At 35.4% G+C, this 17,188-nt stretch overlaps 1 protein-coding gene across 1 annotated transcript in view; it reads right to left on the bottom strand.

Moving 5' to 3' along the window:
- Positions 1-17,188, bottom strand: part of Lyst (lysosomal trafficking regulator) — a 171,278-nt gene that overhangs the window by 62,941 nt on the left and 91,149 nt on the right. Inside the window, exons 22-29 of the mRNA XM_051194746.1 lie at positions 16,835-16,966; positions 13,562-14,177; positions 12,275-12,452; positions 9,865-10,034; positions 8,441-8,671; positions 6,782-6,948; positions 5,856-6,008; positions 2,451-2,642 (exon numbers count right to left, since the gene is read on the bottom strand). Of these exons, the coding sequence (XP_051050703.1) occupies positions 2,451-2,642; positions 5,856-6,008; positions 6,782-6,948; positions 8,441-8,671; positions 9,865-10,034; positions 12,275-12,452; positions 13,562-14,177; positions 16,835-16,966 (1,839 nt within the window). The remainder of the gene's footprint in view (positions 1-2,450; positions 2,643-5,855; positions 6,009-6,781; positions 6,949-8,440; positions 8,672-9,864; positions 10,035-12,274; positions 12,453-13,561; positions 14,178-16,834; positions 16,967-17,188) is intronic.

Consider the following 17,188-nt stretch of genomic DNA (forward strand, 5'->3'; position numbering starts at 1 on the left):
TCTACATTCACTAGCCTTTTTTTTTTTTTTTTTTTTTTTTTTTTTTTGAGACAGCACTTCTCTGTAGCATTGGAGACTTCTGGAATTCGCTCAATAGAGCAAGCTGGCCTTGAATTCACAGAGATTTGTCTCTGCCTCCAGAGTGCTGGGATTATGCACTGGCCTTTTAATGCTGAAATGTGATAATCTAGGTCCAGTTTTAGATTTAGATTTGTCTCTGCCTCCAGGGTGCTGGGATTATACACTGGCCTTTAAATGCTGTAATGTGATAATCTAGGTTCAGTTTTAGATTTAAGTTTGGAAGTTCACTGTCCCAAATATAAATTAGAAGAGTTAAAACAGAACCACAGTAACTAAGTTCCCATTGGGCTTAGCATATGTTTCTAGTGACAATTAATTCTTTCTTCTTCCTACCTTCCTAGGGTTACCAGAATAATTCTTTAAATAATTTCTTAAGATTTAAAAAAATATTTTTATGTGAATAAATGTTTGGCCTACATGTTTGTCTATGCACCATATACATGCCTGGTGCTCTCAGAGGCTGCAAGAAGGCATCAGATTCCCTGATCTGGAGTTACAAATGATTGTGAGTCACTATATGGGGTCTAGAAATAGAACCTGGGTCCTTTGCAAGAGCAGCAAGTACTCTTAACTCCTGAGCCATCTCTCCAGACCCCTTGAATAGACTTTAGAATCCTATTTTGACTCACTGATAGTGCTTTAATTTTTCAGCTTTACTGAGGCCTAACAGAAAGAAATTATATTCTGTATATAAAGTATATGACTTGATGCTTTAATATACATACACACAGTTGAATGATAAAGTTAAAGAATGTTCATCAGTTCTGATACAGTTTTTGTGTATGTGTGTGCGAATATTAGCCATAGAATTTTTTTTTTTTTTTATTCTTTGCTTTTTACACAGGTCTAGACTCAAACTTGTGTTCCTCGGCCTTCACCAGTATGCAATCACTGGTCATAGCTATAATGCTTTTGTTGTGGCTGTTTATTTTATTTTATTTTTTTTAGCTCTCTTAGTATGTATTAGCTTAACATTGGCTTTACAGAACAGCAAATTAAAACAGCAGTGGGATATATATCTCCATACATCTGCAGAATGGTTAAATGTAAAATGGTGACAAATCCAGATCCTGGAGAGGATGCAGTAAAATCTGGATTACTCATGTATTGTGGATGGGATGGAATATAAAACTATATAATTGCTTGGGAAAAGTTAAAACTGCCATATAGCCCAGGAAATGTACTTGGAATGTTCATCCTAGAAAATGAAGGCTTATATTCCACAAAAACATAAACAAGAATGTCTATAATTATAAAGTTTGTCTGTAGAAACTCCAATTGGAACCAGCTTAGATGTTCTTCAACAGGTAAGTGGTCAAATAGACTCTGGTACCTCCACAACATGGCACTACTGTCCCATAAAACAAACAAAATCATAACCAAACAGATTGCTGATACATTCAAAATAAGTATAACAACCCTCCAGAGAATTACAGTGGATAAAAATGACAACAGACTTAATATTATATTTATATAAACTTTTTTTTTTTTAAACCAGGATAGGATCTTACTATGTAGCTCTGGTTGTCCTGAAACTTACTATGTGAACCAGGCTGACCTCCAACTCACATAGATTTGCCTGGCTCCGCCTCCCTAGCACTCTGGGATTAAAGGCATGGGCCACAACATCTGCTGGTTTTGTTGTTGTTGTTTTGTTTTTTACTGCTGTGTTGCTGCCAAGCCAGTTTGGATTCTTAGGCTCAAACAGTCCCATTTCAGCATCTGAGTGCTTGGATCACAGTGTCTGGCTGTCTTGTAAATAACGATAGAAACAAGGAAATGCAGGGTAAATTGGAAGTAGGTAGGGGCTGAGGAGTAGGAAGAAAGTGAGTTTGGCCATAAAAAGGCAACATGGCAATTCCTTCTGGGAATGGAAATGTCCTCCTTGATTATATCCATGTCTCCTTCCTGATAGTGACACTGTATTATAGTTTTTGCAAGATTCCATGGGGGGAAGTTGCAGGATCTTTGCATTATTTCTAATAACAGTCCATGAATATATTACTTTGTCAAAAAAAGAAGTTGAAAATTATTGTTTTGAACTCAATGGCCAACTCAGACAAGTACTTAATACATTAGAAACCCAAGGCTCCTTTACTCTGTGTCTTTGTTTGTTTGTTTGTTTGTTTGTTTTTTGAGACAGAGTTTCTCTGTGTAGCTTTGTAGACCAGGCTGGCCTCAAACTCACAGAGATCTGCCTGCCTCTGCCTCCCAAGTGCTGGAATTAAAGGCATCTGCCACCACTACCTGGCTACTCTGTGATTTTTAAGAAGAGAAAAAAAAAATGTCTCAAAAAAAAAGGAAACCTAATCACCTTCATATTTCCCTTGTGAACTGCACTGAAGGGGGATAAGTAAGTTCTGGGCTACCTTGGTAAATGATCCTGTTTACAGCCAAGATGGTGAGTCTCTGCAGTCTCTGGGCAAGCTCTGCCTCTGAGGCCTGGCTGGGGTGCTCCTGGCTCATCCTCCTCTGCATCATAGTGTAAAGCTCATCACTGGCCACTGAGCGCATCTTCATCAGGAGAGACTCTGTCTGAACCAGGGGGAATTTTCGAGGACCTTCAAGTACATAAATCATCCAATGCCACAGTTAATGACGACCATTGAACTTATTTTCACTACAGTTTTTTTGATTATTGGTCATGAAAAGAAAAACTTGTTATTACAAAATTAATTTACATTAAGAAAAAAAGTAAGAGAAGTTAGCACTTTTTCCTTCTCCAAAGAAGTGCAACAGTACTTCTGATTTAGAAGTCCAAAATAAGAGCATTGAAGCCACACAAGGTGATGCTTACATTTGTCCAAGTCTGAGTCTTCTGAAAAACTCAAAGTATCAGATGGGTATGTGTGGCTTTGATATAAGATAGACTATTTGTACTGTTTCACTTCCTTGTATTCCAAAATCATCAACAGTTTTAAAGAACAAGACATTTTAGCAAAGAGAAAAAAGACCATAATAATTTCGTAATAATGTTACTATGTTCTGGTAATTTCTGTTGAATCTTACAGTTTGGAAAATTATACATAATGACAAATAAGAAATCAGCCAGTGAGAGTGAAGAGATCACAAAGTAGATACGAGTTCAGTGATTTGCCAGTACGATGATTAGGGGTGAACACATCATTTGGAAAGCATTTCCTGAGAAATTTCCCCAGATTGAACAAGGCAGAGTGCTGTTCCTACGTCTACTGAACCTGCTCTGGAAGGCACTGCACATGTGGTACATCCAAGAGAGAGCTGGGAGGAATCTTGATTTAATGGATTGAAGAAAGGCATTGGAAGTTGACCATAGGAGCCAAAATGACGTCTTGGGACATGAGGAGTAATAGAACCCCTCACTGGAATTGAACCTTTGTTTTAAATTATGAAAACAAATATCAATTTCCATGAACTTTTTTTTTTTACAAATTACTTGCATCTGACTAAATTATGACAGGTTTTAATGACTTACCTTACACGATATTCAAAATTTTAATAGTTTTTTTAGATTGCCCACTAGTATTTTTAATCAGCTAATAATTTTGATGGGTAAAGCAATCTTTGAGGCAAAAAAAGAAATAAAAAGAAAGATTCTTAACGATATTAAAAATAATATTGTTGGAAAAATTCCTACTTGTCAAGGTAGATCCGTTTTCATATTATCCACAGATTCCTTATGTAAAACCCACTGACAATCATAACCCGAGGATGGCAAGGTATTAAGACACTGACTAAGACTCTCACATAGTCTGTATTTGTGAATGTGGAAGTGTACTTCAGGACTCATGCTTTAAAGCCACACAGTTCTGGGACAGCCTTAAGCATGTCTTTTTCTAAGCCCCAGTTTCCTTATTTGTAAGATACATATTAGAAAAAAAGCAGAACTTATATCACAGGAAGACATTTATCATTATCTGATACTATAGTTATACATTTGTTTATATGCTCATTCATCACTTCCTCCAGTTCTATGGAGATCAGCAAAGTAGTAATTTATACATTGCTGGTACTCATTAATTTTTTAAAGGTTGAATGAATGAACCAAGAGCATTATTTTATGAATTAAATAAAATAATGTATATGAAATGCAATGTCTATCTTGTTCCTCAAAAGAATAAAACATCATTCATGTTGGTATTATTATTTATTGGTTAAAAATACAAAGGAAATTCATTTGTGTGCTAATTATACTAATCTATTATCTACCTGTATGAAAGATACTTTACATGGATATATGTCACTTCAAATAATACCCTCTATCTTCATGCATTAAAGGTAATACATAGTTTCTTATTTGAAAAATTGCATGCTGCAAACTTGTTTATCATAGCAAATCTTAAAGTAAAAAAGCTAGGGAAGAAGATCACAATACAGGAACTACAAAACATTCATTAAAGGACATTTGTGTTCTTTAATGTGAAAACATGTCTATACTGATTAGAAATAGAAGTAACTTTATATACAGTTGGCAGAGAATGATACCATTTAGGCAAAAATACCTATTCTTCCCGCCCTCCGTGTTAATTGTGTAATTGTCTCAAAAGGTTGAATCTGGTCCCATTCACTGGGTTTACAGGAACTCAGGACTGCCAAACAGAATGACACACATGTGAGGCTGAAGGAAGACTAATCTGGAACATAACAGTGTCTACCTCCTCAGTGAGTTCAAGAATGTAAAATTATGTGTGATACTGCTGGAGAAACAAGATTCCATGCCATAGCATATAGGAAGCTGACACAGGAAAGGGCACAATTTTTATCTGAGATAAAAGACTGGTATAATGGAAGAGTGGTTCAAGAAGAGAGACTGTCTAGATATTAATAATGGAAGAATACATAGGGACAGCAAGTTTAGTTACATGAATGGTTTATAAGTTTGATTTAGCACAATTTAAACATATTACTACAAAAATTTAGAAATATTTTCCATGGGTGGGCTTTTTATCATATGACTTTAAATTTTGCATAGCATTGAACACAAAGAAGAAAATTAGTACAGGAAAAGAAAGGTTTGTACTTAAAACCCATTATAACTGTGAGAGTAACTCTAAGAAATATACCAAGTATTCTGTTCATATGTATCCAAGTTTACATGTAAAACAGGTGCTGCAGATACTATGGCCTAAGAAGCAGCTGAACTAATATTAATTCTTACACATACTTATGTATATACACTACATATAGATAATAGACACATATATGTATATGTTTATGTATATATTAACACAGATCCTACATTATCTTTCTAGTTTATGTTTCTATAAAAGAAGAAGCAGGGTTTTGGAAAATGTGTCAGCATTTATTATTTAATTATTAATACAAATTCACAGTAATCTGACACCGTGTGCATTCCTGCTGTCACAGCCCTGACCTGGATTCTACACTTTGGTTTCTTTTAGTTCATATTCCCTACAGAAGTTCGATTCTCTTTATACAAGGAACATCCATCTGATCATATCATCACTTACATTAGGATAATGTAAGGACATGGCCTATGTAGCCTCTTCTGGCATAATGGTTTCTGCTGAGAGGAAAACTTGCACAGATTTTATAATTTGATTTTTTTTAACCAATAAATATGTTTTGATTCCTTAGCTCTTGGAGATAAGACTCAGTATGTTAGACTAGGCTGCCCTCAAACTCCCACAGACTCTGTTTCCCTAGCACTGGGATTAAAGGCATGTGTCTCCACGCTAAGCAAGAAAAATACTTTCAATGTAAATGGCATCAGAATACAGGGAAGTATAGCTACCTTCAATTTGTAATTATTAAAGTGCCATTTTAATACTCACCAGCAATGCTTCTCCGCTTTTGAGATACTGTATGGTGATGAGCAGAAGGTGACTGGACTGTATCTACTGGACTTTCAGAGTCATGATTGGCTGTGCTCCTTATAAATTCCAAAGCAGCCTGGAGAACTCTAAGCTGCAGGGCCAAAGCCATATCTAAACCCAGAAGAGACTAGAATGTTTTCAAGCTATCATCATTGTTTGAATCTTTTAACTAAATTAATATATCTTTTAACTAAATTAATTTATTATCTACTATATAACCTGATACCCAAACTATAATAGTCAATATCTAAACAAAAAGACCTTAAATATTAAGTTAATTTTTTTTTACCAACATGGGCTTTTATGTTAGTATTTCTAACTATATTTAAAAATAACATTAAAGTAAATTCCTATATGGTTACTATAGTTTTTTTTTGAGACAATATCTTCTGTAGCCCAGGTTGATCTTTAACTTTCTATGTAGCTGAAGATGACCTTGAACTCCCGATTCTCCTTCTCCTGCCTCTATCCCTTAGACATGTATCACCATACTCAGCCTCATTATAGAAATTTGAATGGAAAAATAATAAATCATAAATGTATTTCATTTTAAATAATTGTTTCAAAACAGTAATTTTGTACAAAGCAAAAGCTCCAATAATCTGCATGTTTTCAGAGTTCACAGTCACTTCAGACTTTCCCATTAAAGAAAATTAAAGATCATTTCTCTTCAACATAAGCCTTTGCTCTACTTGGTTAAAAAAAAAAAAAAAAAGTTACTAGTTTCTGCCAGTGATATCACCAGCTACTAATTACATCAATCACTCTTTCTATTTTCAACAATTCAAAGGTTGCTTCTAATACCAACTAATATCAACACATAATTAAGTTCAAACCTGCAGGAAAGGAGATATGAGAAAAATTCCATAAAATTTCATCCTTACTTTGTGTCCTCTTGTTTTTGCTATTTTGAAGATATCCAAGAAGTACAATAAGATCTTCAATAACTCTAAAATACTGTGAGCCCGAGGAACTGCAAGCATGAATTGTAACTGCTATGAAAAGTTGCTGTATATCAGATGCAAGCAATTTGTATTCGTTCAAGGGAATGCTAAAGTGAGCCCAAAACAAAACAAAACAAAAAATAAGACATGTATAAGCAAAATAGCCAACAATTTAAGACTATGCAACCAGCATGCATTAGTTTAATATTTATTCATGCTTACTCTATGGCAAGCAATATACCCTGCACACCAGGAATGAAAATAAGACATTTTGACTCCTGTCAAAAATACAGTCCTGCAGATAATTAGACAAGAGTGCACAGCAGACAATGATTAACACAAGATACCAAGGGAACACTCACACAGCCTACATGAAGGGTGAAAGTTAGGGTATGGTAACAATACTGAGGGCTAGGGAATTTGAATAAATTAATTAACCTCTTTGCATTTCAATTGTATAAATTAAAGTTGTTTTGAGGACTATATGTTTAAACTTATATTGAATTTGAATTACAGGTAATAAGCTTTAATGTATATTAATCACTTGTAAACATATAATAAATATGAATCATTCTGCCCACAAGTTTAACCTTGATGATCTACTCAGGTATATGACACCAAGACCAAACACTTTTCTATATATAGTTTTTTCAAATTAAGTAAAGGCTAGAAATACAACTTTCTTAGGGCCAATTAATAGAAACAGTATCACATAGGGACTATCAGTATAATTTATGTTTAGGAAAAACTACTTTTAGAACAAAACTATAGGTACTTCCCAGTTTTTACCAATTTTATGCCCTGCACTGCAATCAAGACTAAGTATGCTGAGGAACTACAATACTTTGTGTTTCTACCTTTCACATGCACAAGCACATGAACCTTACATATAATAAGTGTCCAGGGAAAGATGAACTTTGCCCCAACAATAACTGGGTACAGATATGCTCTATATTCTTCAAAAATATGGACATTTAGTGCTTTGGTGTACAATAAGATGATGCACCTAAAGATTCATATTTTAATATTATGTTATTAAAATGGTAAACTATATCAGATGTGGAGACACCAAAAATACAAAGTCTAATTAAGAATTTCCTTTTCAAAGCTCTTACTCTTCTGGCAGGCAGCCCTTTGTAAGTGTACTTTTGACTTTTAGAAGTTAGTTTGTACTAGCAGTGCTAACAGTTCCTATTATCACAGTAGCAGTGACAAATCAAGTGGGTTCACTGAGATGAGACAAGTCCTCTGCTATTCCAGAGCAGAATGTGGATCAGTGAGTTACTGTAACTCTATCTAATTTATTCCGGTGGGGGGTTGAACTACAGAGACTGCAATGGATGATTGATAAACATTATCTAAGAGAAAACTTAATGTCTTCAATTCTAAATCCCTAAAACCGCGTCATATAAACATCCTATTCTTAACCAAATATTATTGAAAACATGCCATTTCCAAGTTAATTTAATTTTGTGGGAAAGAAAAAAAATCAACTAAGGTAACCTATTAACTATTTCCCCTTCTAATGATCTTATCAGATGTAATTTTAATTAGATGTAATTTAAATTTTACTTATCAGATACAATTTAATAAACTTACTTCTTTTCTAATCCATTCAGGGCTGCTACCGTATTACATAACACATAGAGTAGACCATTATCCAACAACATGTCTGCTACCTTAGAACAAGAGTTTAAAACTTGAAGAAGAAGTAAGAGAGCATTATGCAAGAGTACATTGTCATACAGAGAGTTCTCTATCAGTCCCAGCACTGGAATGACAGACCACTTCTGGAAAAGTTCCATGTGTTTCACCTCGTCCAGATCAAATCTGTAATAAATAAGACAAAGGAAAGAGTCTTATTATGTTAGGAGCAGCCAGTCACAAACTAGGAAAAAATACTTGAAACCACAAAGCTGTTTTTAAAACTTGATTTTATCAAAAAAAAAAATCACTGGGAATAAGCATTCTTAATTTTAAAAAGATTATAATTTCTAATAAGGTAAAACCTGAGATAAATGCATAAATACTCAGGTGAAATACACATACAATTTCATAGCTTCAATGGATTTATTTGAATTCATCCACTGACAATCTTGTATTCAAAGAACATCTGCTGTATGGAGCCAAACAAGTGTAAAGGAAAAATTATTAGTTTACAAACTATCTTAGTAATGGTTAGCTAGTAAAAATAGCTTAGCACAAATGAATAAACCCCTGACCTAATGTCACTTGTCTCTGTGGTGCAGTAGAATTCTAAGTATTTTGTGTATTTTCCTTATCTTACAAATATGTGAGATGATGTCTGTCTAGCTTTCCTTACAAAAGTATTGTGAGAATAAAATAATATCATGCAGAACTGTTCTAAAAACAAACAAAATAAAAAGTTCATGCAAATGAAAACTACTACAAAAATTACCATGGCTGGGCTATAGCTCAGGGGTACAGCACTTGCCTGGTATGTGTAAAGTCCTAGGTTTGATCTCCAGCAATATGCACACATACATAAAATGATCACAATAAATAATTTAAGTTCCCCAAGGTCTGAATTTGCCTACTACATTGAAGAAGTATATGTTTTTCCCTATCACAGTTAAATAAATTTGTGCCAAACTTTTAGTTTCAGTGGATTTTTTCTTTTATCTTTGCATGTATTGCTAGTCTTTAAGCATTTCACCAAAGTCAAATCTGAGCAATCCAGAAATTCTAAGGGAGGACTCTGAGGGAACTGAAGAAATCCTGTATGGGTCACAAATATGTCATTGATTACAGGGGCCACTTCTATTTTGTGGTAGCAAAACCTTCTGTCACTTTCATTTTCTTCTGCAGTTATTTGTTTCCAGTTTTTAACTAGTGAATAAAATACTAAGAAAGAAGTTATATTAGAAAGATTGTCATATATAAAATAATAAATTGATTCCCTGGAAAATGATTTCACCAGATTTTTTTTCTGGTGACCCAAAAGAATCACCTAATTTTATATTTAAGACAAAAGATCCTTAGTTATGGTAGAGAGAACTCACTCTTCATCCAGGCCAATGCGTCGACCAAAGAACATTTCAGTGAAACACTCCAACAATTCCTGAGTTCCCTGATGAAGATATAACTGGTTTGCTAGTAAAGAAAAGCCACGGTTCTTCAGAAACCTGTCCTTCTGTTCTTTGGATGCTCTGTTAATATATGCATGTAACAGCTGAAGAAAAAATTAAGACCATTTAGATGTTAAGATTTAATATATACAAACCAGACTATTTACAATAGTCTTGTAATTTTAAGTTATTAGCTGTTATTCATATACATAGTCACATGTAGAAAAAGCTAAAAACCATATCACTTGCATAGAGAAATCAACTGGCCATTGTGGGATGCTAGTGGTTACATTTTCTTGGGGATTTCATACTCCTTTGAGGATGTCCTGTAGCTAAGCAAAGGACCTAGTATCTCAGGAGCCATGGTTGAGTGTAAGTAGAATATTATGTTTAATTCAAATGAAAAGAAACCAATGCATTGGTTTTTTTTCTTCCTATCTGTGCACATGCACATGCACATAGACCTAGACCTCTATTTCTATATTTCTTGAGAGATCTGAGCAAAAGGCTGATTTTTACACCATTTTAAAACCTTTCCCCCCCTCCTCACCCTCCTTCACTTCTTTTTAATAGAAACCTCAGAAATTACATGTGTGTGTGTGTGTGTATTCATAGATTTTTTTTTACATTTATTTACTTACTTTTTATGGGAGAGGTAGAGGTGTGTGTCATGGTGCACATGTAGAAGTCAGAAAATAACATGTTAGTTGGTTCACTCTTACTCTGTAGGTCCTGGGGCTCAAACTCATGTTGTTGGGCTTGGCACTAAGTGTCTTGCTAGCCCTCATTTTCTAACTTCTTAAATGCAACATATGTAAAACTCAATTATAATTACTTTTCCTTCTAAACCCACTTTCCTACATTTCTTAATTTGGATCGACCACAGAACTGTCCCCCTAGATTTCAAGGCAAAACATCCTCTTGGCTTTTCTATTCCTGATCCCTAATGTAAATATGAAAGTTTGTCTCTTTCAAAGCCTCTTAAATCTGTGTCCTTTGACTTGTATAATTCCAGGGCATGAGTTTCTGAGTTTTCTTCATAATTCACTGTCACAGTCATTTCCCCTCCAAAGGCTGTGCTGTCTGTGGCAGAACACTTGCTCTTCTCCCTCTTTTTCAGTCAGTACCTCACAGTGGTGACAGATGACTTTTCCACAAACACACATCCTCCTTAAAGACCTTATTAAGCTTAGAAGCCAAGTATTAAAATGCACTATTGGCATGAATACTTCTTTACTTTCTCATTATACTGATTTGCTTTCCTCATGCTCCCATTCCTCTTTATCAGCACTGCTACTGCACACTTCATCACAGAATTCCTGACATCATACTTTATGGGCCAATGACTTTTTCCTAGTATAAATAAATGTACCGAATATATGGACTTACATTATTATGCTTTATATTCAACATAGAAGTTTTATACTGGAACTGCAAGAAATTAACAACATCCACATCCAGACAAACTAAAGAAAATGAGAATCTTTACAAGAGCATTTCAATATTTGTTTTCTAAAGGAAGCCACTCATATTGAACATTCATTTATTCACATTATACTTAGTTTGTAATACATATGAAAAAATGTTGATGCTCACAGATTATATCAGCATTAGAGATTAAAAACGAGTACACAAGTAGGAAGAAAAAGAGGCTCTCTCTCTCTTACACACACACACACACACACACACACACACACACACACACACACACACAAAGAGTATAGCCAGAGGGAAGAAATTCTTATATGGTAATCAGGGAAAGCATCTTTTAAAAGGAGACAGCTGAACTGAGCCTTAAATGTTCAAAAGTTGGTACTACACTGCAGGAAAGCTTTACCATAAACTACACAATCATAATAATTTTTATAAAAGTGGACTTACTATTAAGATAAATGAATTTATTGGTAAACTGATATAAATTAATGTACAAGAAAGAGTTAAGATTGAACTGAACACTACATACAAGATGCCAGTGTGAAATAATAAAAGTATGGATTATAATTTTTATTAATTTTTATTATTTTAATTTCTTTATGTATATGGGTGTCTTGTCTGCATGTATATCAATACACTGCTTGTGTTCCTGGTACCCACAGAGTACCAGGTGCCTAGAATTGAAGTTACAGTTGGTTGTGAGACACTGTGTGGGTGCTGAGAATTGAACCTGGGTCCTCTGTCAGAGTAGCCCAGTGCTCTTAACTACTAAGCCATTGCTCTAACCACAACAGTTCACTCTTCTTAAATATAAAATAAGCTTTAAGTCTTAACATATACTAAACAATTTAAATTTACATATATACTTATTTTCCTGATGAAAGTACACTTATATAGTTTGTGCCCTTACTTTAATTACTCCTTGCTGGATAGCAGGTGATGGGTGGTTAACAAGGACTAGAAGAGTATCTGCTTGAATGATCCTGTCCATCACATCTTCAAGCATAGCATCAGGCAGGATAAGAAGAACTCCACTTAAGAGTTCATATAATCCACAGCAGATAGGTATCAAACAGTCTTCAGCGACACTGTGACAGAAACCAGAAAAGTCTTACTAATAGCATCAGAAAGAAATCCACATGAGTACCTTAGAGCAGCAACTTTAACATGCAAAACAAATGCTCAGAAAGTTTTAAAATGTTTCTTTTCCTTCCTTCCTTCCTCCCTCCCTCCTTCTTTCCTTCCTTTTGTTTTGTTTTTTGTTTTGTTTTGTTTTTCCAGACAGGGTTTCTCTGTGTAGCCTTGAAAGCTGTAGTGGAACTAGCTCTTGTAGACCATGCTGGTCTCAAACTCACAGAGATCTGCCTGCTTTTGCCTTCCCACGTGCTGGGATTAAAGGCATGCACCACCAACGCCTGACCTAAAAATGTTTCCTAATTTATGCACGATTAATGAAGCTTACTACTGTCTTTTAAGGTAGACATCCCCACCCTCACCCCAATACATAGTATACTACAATGCAGGTGTCACTGACACATGTGCTACTTAAACTATTTGGAGTTAAAAATCCAGGTCCTCCTTTATAACATCAGGCTAAGTCAACAGCCCAGAGAGAGAAGGAGCTTATGAGTCTTCATCTCTGAGCATCTATGGGCAGCTGATGGCTTCTGAGGGATGGAGGGAGGAAGGGTCAGGTTTTTTTTTTTTTTGTTTGTTTGTTTGTTTTTGTTTTTTTTTAAAAGGTGTGGCCCTGGTAGTCTGACCACTCTCTAGTGAATGCCAACATACTCATGAGTATATTGGCAGCACAAATCGGACTTGGTGGATAAAAACAAAAACCAGAGAAAGAACATGAAAGGACAGGATAGAGAGTATAGGGTGGATCTTGGATGAGATGCATTTCAAATGTCTCATAGGTGAACATTTCACTATCACAGAAAATTTCATCACTCAGGACCCCAGACATGATCTAGCAACATCAATCTGATGATTTCTCTGAACCAAATACTTTTCTAATAAACCACAAAAGATATTTTTCTTAGTTACTTGGCTTTTGGGTGAATATAGAATTCAGTATTATCTAACAATGAATAAATGAGAAGGCATCTTTTGGCCTGGTATTAATGTAATACGGTCAGAAATAGCATAATGAAGACATTTCTAGTGCAGGGATTCTGAGGCAAGAAAACATGAGTACCTGTGAGCGCTTGCAGCTTTGTTGTAGTTTGCCTCATAAGCAGGAGAAAAGGTAAAGTTTTCCCAATCATCAGCATTCCTATCAACAAGACTCGGCCATCTGCTAGCAGCTGCAGATCCATTTTGAGAGGGAAATGCAAGTCCAAGGCTTGCAATAGTGCTGTGGCTTCGCTGGAATGAGGCCAGTCCCTTGAGATTATCAGGTCGACGTGGATAGGACTCATCCACAGGACTGTCATCATCTGATCTGGGCTCAGTTCCCAAGTCTCTGTGATCTACTCTGGCCGTGGGAACCCCTAGTGTTCCTCTGGAGACCACACTGGCAGAGGCCTGGGCTGCAAGAAGTACCTCCATTTCACAAACAGTTTTTGCAGACTCACAGCTACTGATGAATGCTTCCTCTTTGCTTGTTTTCAGTGTGTAGGGACTCCCTAAAGGATTTCGTTTCTCTGGGTGGGCATCTGAAACATTTCGTAACTTGTCAATACTATAGCCCAAACTTCCAGCCAGTTTTGGTGCTTGCATTAGTGGTGTAAAGGTAGGAAATGCTGGCAGACTTCTAGATCGAACCATTTGGGCAGCCATCCTCTGTGGAATGATATTGGAAGAACTGGTTCCTGGTAAGTGTAGACAGAAAAATAGTACTTAAAAATCTATTAAATAAAAATCTATTAAATAGCATCACTTTTCTTCTGTAATGTAAGTCACAACCATGAAAGAGACCACCTGCATTAAGGACAATTTTTTTTTAGCCAAAAATACTTAAAAGTCATACATGCCAAAACTATTTTTCTTTTAACTACATTTTATTAAGCTTTCAAAAACATGTCTTTTCCTGTTTCTTTAATAAAATACAATATTGATGGCATGGCTTGAAGTCATTAGGACTAATGGGTTCAACTGCAGTGAATCAAAGTGAAATTTAATTTACTTAGGCCAAGAGTCACAGGGTACAACATGACAAAATGGAAAGAGTTCAGGCTTTGCAATAAGACATGACTGATTCAAATAAAAGTTTTGTTCAGTAGCCATAGGTAAATCACTTAATTACTACGTAAGTGGTAGTTTCTGCAAATGTATGATGAGAGTTCAGGATATCTACTCTGCAAAGTGTTTTAAGTATGAAGAGAGGTCATGTGTGATATGCCTGGACTGTAATAGGTGCTTAATAAAAGATAATACTTGTCATTACAAAAGTGGCCCTCAGACTATTTTCTTCTTTCCCTTTTATTTCTACAGTACTTACTAATGAGAGGTAATCATCTCTCTTCTTCATGGCTCTCCAATTTAATGACACTAAGTTCAGGAAACCAGAAAATTCCTTTAGGACAAGAGCATATGCTATAAGCACAGATTTCTCAACATTTGGCCATGAACTTCAACAATGGAACAGCAGCACCAGTCCAACAGCTAAGAATTCACATTCTCATGCTCAGGCCTACCCCCCACTCTTTCAGAATAAAGGAAACGGGTACACAGTGTTTGAGTGAGATAATCAGGAGATTGTATGCATGTTCAAGTTTGTAAGTATGAAAGAATAAATAGCTCCTGAATGAACTATGCTTGGAACTCATTCCTAGTAATTCTTGATTTTGGCTGGCAGGCTAAAGTTGTCAAAAAATTGTCAAAAACTCCAGCAAAAGAAAAAAAATGGGGTATAACTAAATTGAAAATGCTTCAGACTGATACAATTTTTAAAAACACAATTCCTACAAAATACTAGATGAAATTAAATAAAACATGGTCTTAATAAGGCCCTCTTAGCATAGTAGGCAGCGCATCAGTCTCAAAATATTATAATAAATTACTATAAAATGAACTAGAGAATAACTGGAATGTTTTGGGAAATAAACATGATTGTAAATTAACACCTATACATCTTATCCTCCTTTCCCATAGCTCTACTTTGCCTCTGTGACTTTAATAGTTGTTTGTAGTAAAGCTACAGAAGAAGATGAGGCTGTCCTGACAATAAGAGCCATGAAGAAGACAGATGTTGGGGAATGGAAACAAGTAGGGCCAATTCATAACCAGGAAATTACACAAATTGTGTTTTCTATGAAAACAGGGATAGTTTATTAAAAGTAATTACAAAGATAGGAAATTACTATAAGCTAAAGAGTTAAGTACTCATTCTATAGATAAAGAAATGGAATTAATCCTGAGCACACAAGTAATGGTGGAGCAAACATTTAAAGCTCGCTCTAGTTTTTGGCTGTGAAGCTGGCTGGCTGGGAGCCACAGCTGAGGTTTTTAAGTCAACAACCACAGGCTAGGACACTGAAGATAGCATCAAGGAAACTGCTGCAGTTTCTGGCTAAGGGGAACTAGGCTTAACTAATTCAAGTAGCAGCACAGGGAACTGGGGCAGTGTCACAGAAGCCAGAAATAGGAGGTTGTTAGAGTGGTTCAAAAGGATGACTGCCTCCTCTTCTAGATACTAGAAATTCCCAGAGGATATTCTTTCTAGATGAAGGGTCAAAACTGCTTTAAAAATTCTATTTAAAAGACCTAGAAAAAAATGAGAGTACAACTACATCTGAAAGTAGGTAGAATGATTCAGGCAACTGAAAATTAACCTCACAGATAGAACAAGGCAGAGCAATAAGGTTCTAGAAATACTTATAAGCTTTCATAATTAGACCATATTGCAGAAATATACCAATAGAGGGGACAGTGAACCTAACAAGTGAGCTGTCTGGCAAAAGGGAGAACAAGACAACCAATATTCTTTGAGTTAAATTGGAAAGCAAACCAGAAACTTAATGAAATATAAATGACTATGGTAAGAGGGCATATAATGCAATGGTGAGATAGTATTAGCCTTAGCCTTATGTATTTTGGTATCATCCAAAGACCTGCTCTAGGTATGTTGTTTGAGTGTAAAATAATGATATCAGAGGTTGTGAAAATGGATTTTTAATTTTATTTTTGCTAAATCTCACCCCCAACCCCTGCAATTCCTTCTAGGTCCCTTTTCCCACATTCCCCTCTCACTCCCATGTCGTGTGTGTGTATGTGCGTGCGTGTGTGTGTGTGTGTGTGTGTGTGTGAGAGAGAGAGAGAGAGAGAGAGAGAGAGAGAGGGAGTATATGTATATATACATCTGATATCTGTCTTTCTGTTGGTGTATGTGTGTGTGTATGTGTACACAAAATGTACTAATGTACTAAACATAGTCTGGCTGAATATCAGGTTATATTATATTGCTATAGCATGCACAATTTCTTAACTGAAGTAAGATGATCTGTAGTTTAATCTTTGTTATTATTACCTTCAGAAGGTGATGCAGTAAAGGCAGCTGGACTTATTACCAGAAATCCAGGACTGGGAAAAGATTGCCCTCCACTGCTAGAATGCCGCAGGTACATGATTGACTGCACTTTCTCCTGAAAGATTTTGCCATCTGGAATTCAAAATAGTTTTGAGACAGCAAAAATTTAAAATATGATAAAACAAAAATAACTTTTAAGAAATAATTAAATATGAATTTGGCAAAAAGATGTTCAAATAGAAACAATTAAGACCTGCTTCCTACTGTCAAATGTAGTATGTAAGGATTCACTCTACTTTTTTTCTTCCTATGGATTTTGTGGCTGTTAATTATCATAGCCCACATTAACTTCCA

This window comes from Phodopus roborovskii, unplaced genomic scaffold (assembly GCF_943737965.1).
Source record: "Phodopus roborovskii unplaced genomic scaffold, PHOROB, whole genome shotgun sequence".
NCBI lineage: Eukaryota > Metazoa > Chordata > Mammalia > Rodentia > Cricetidae > Phodopus > Phodopus roborovskii.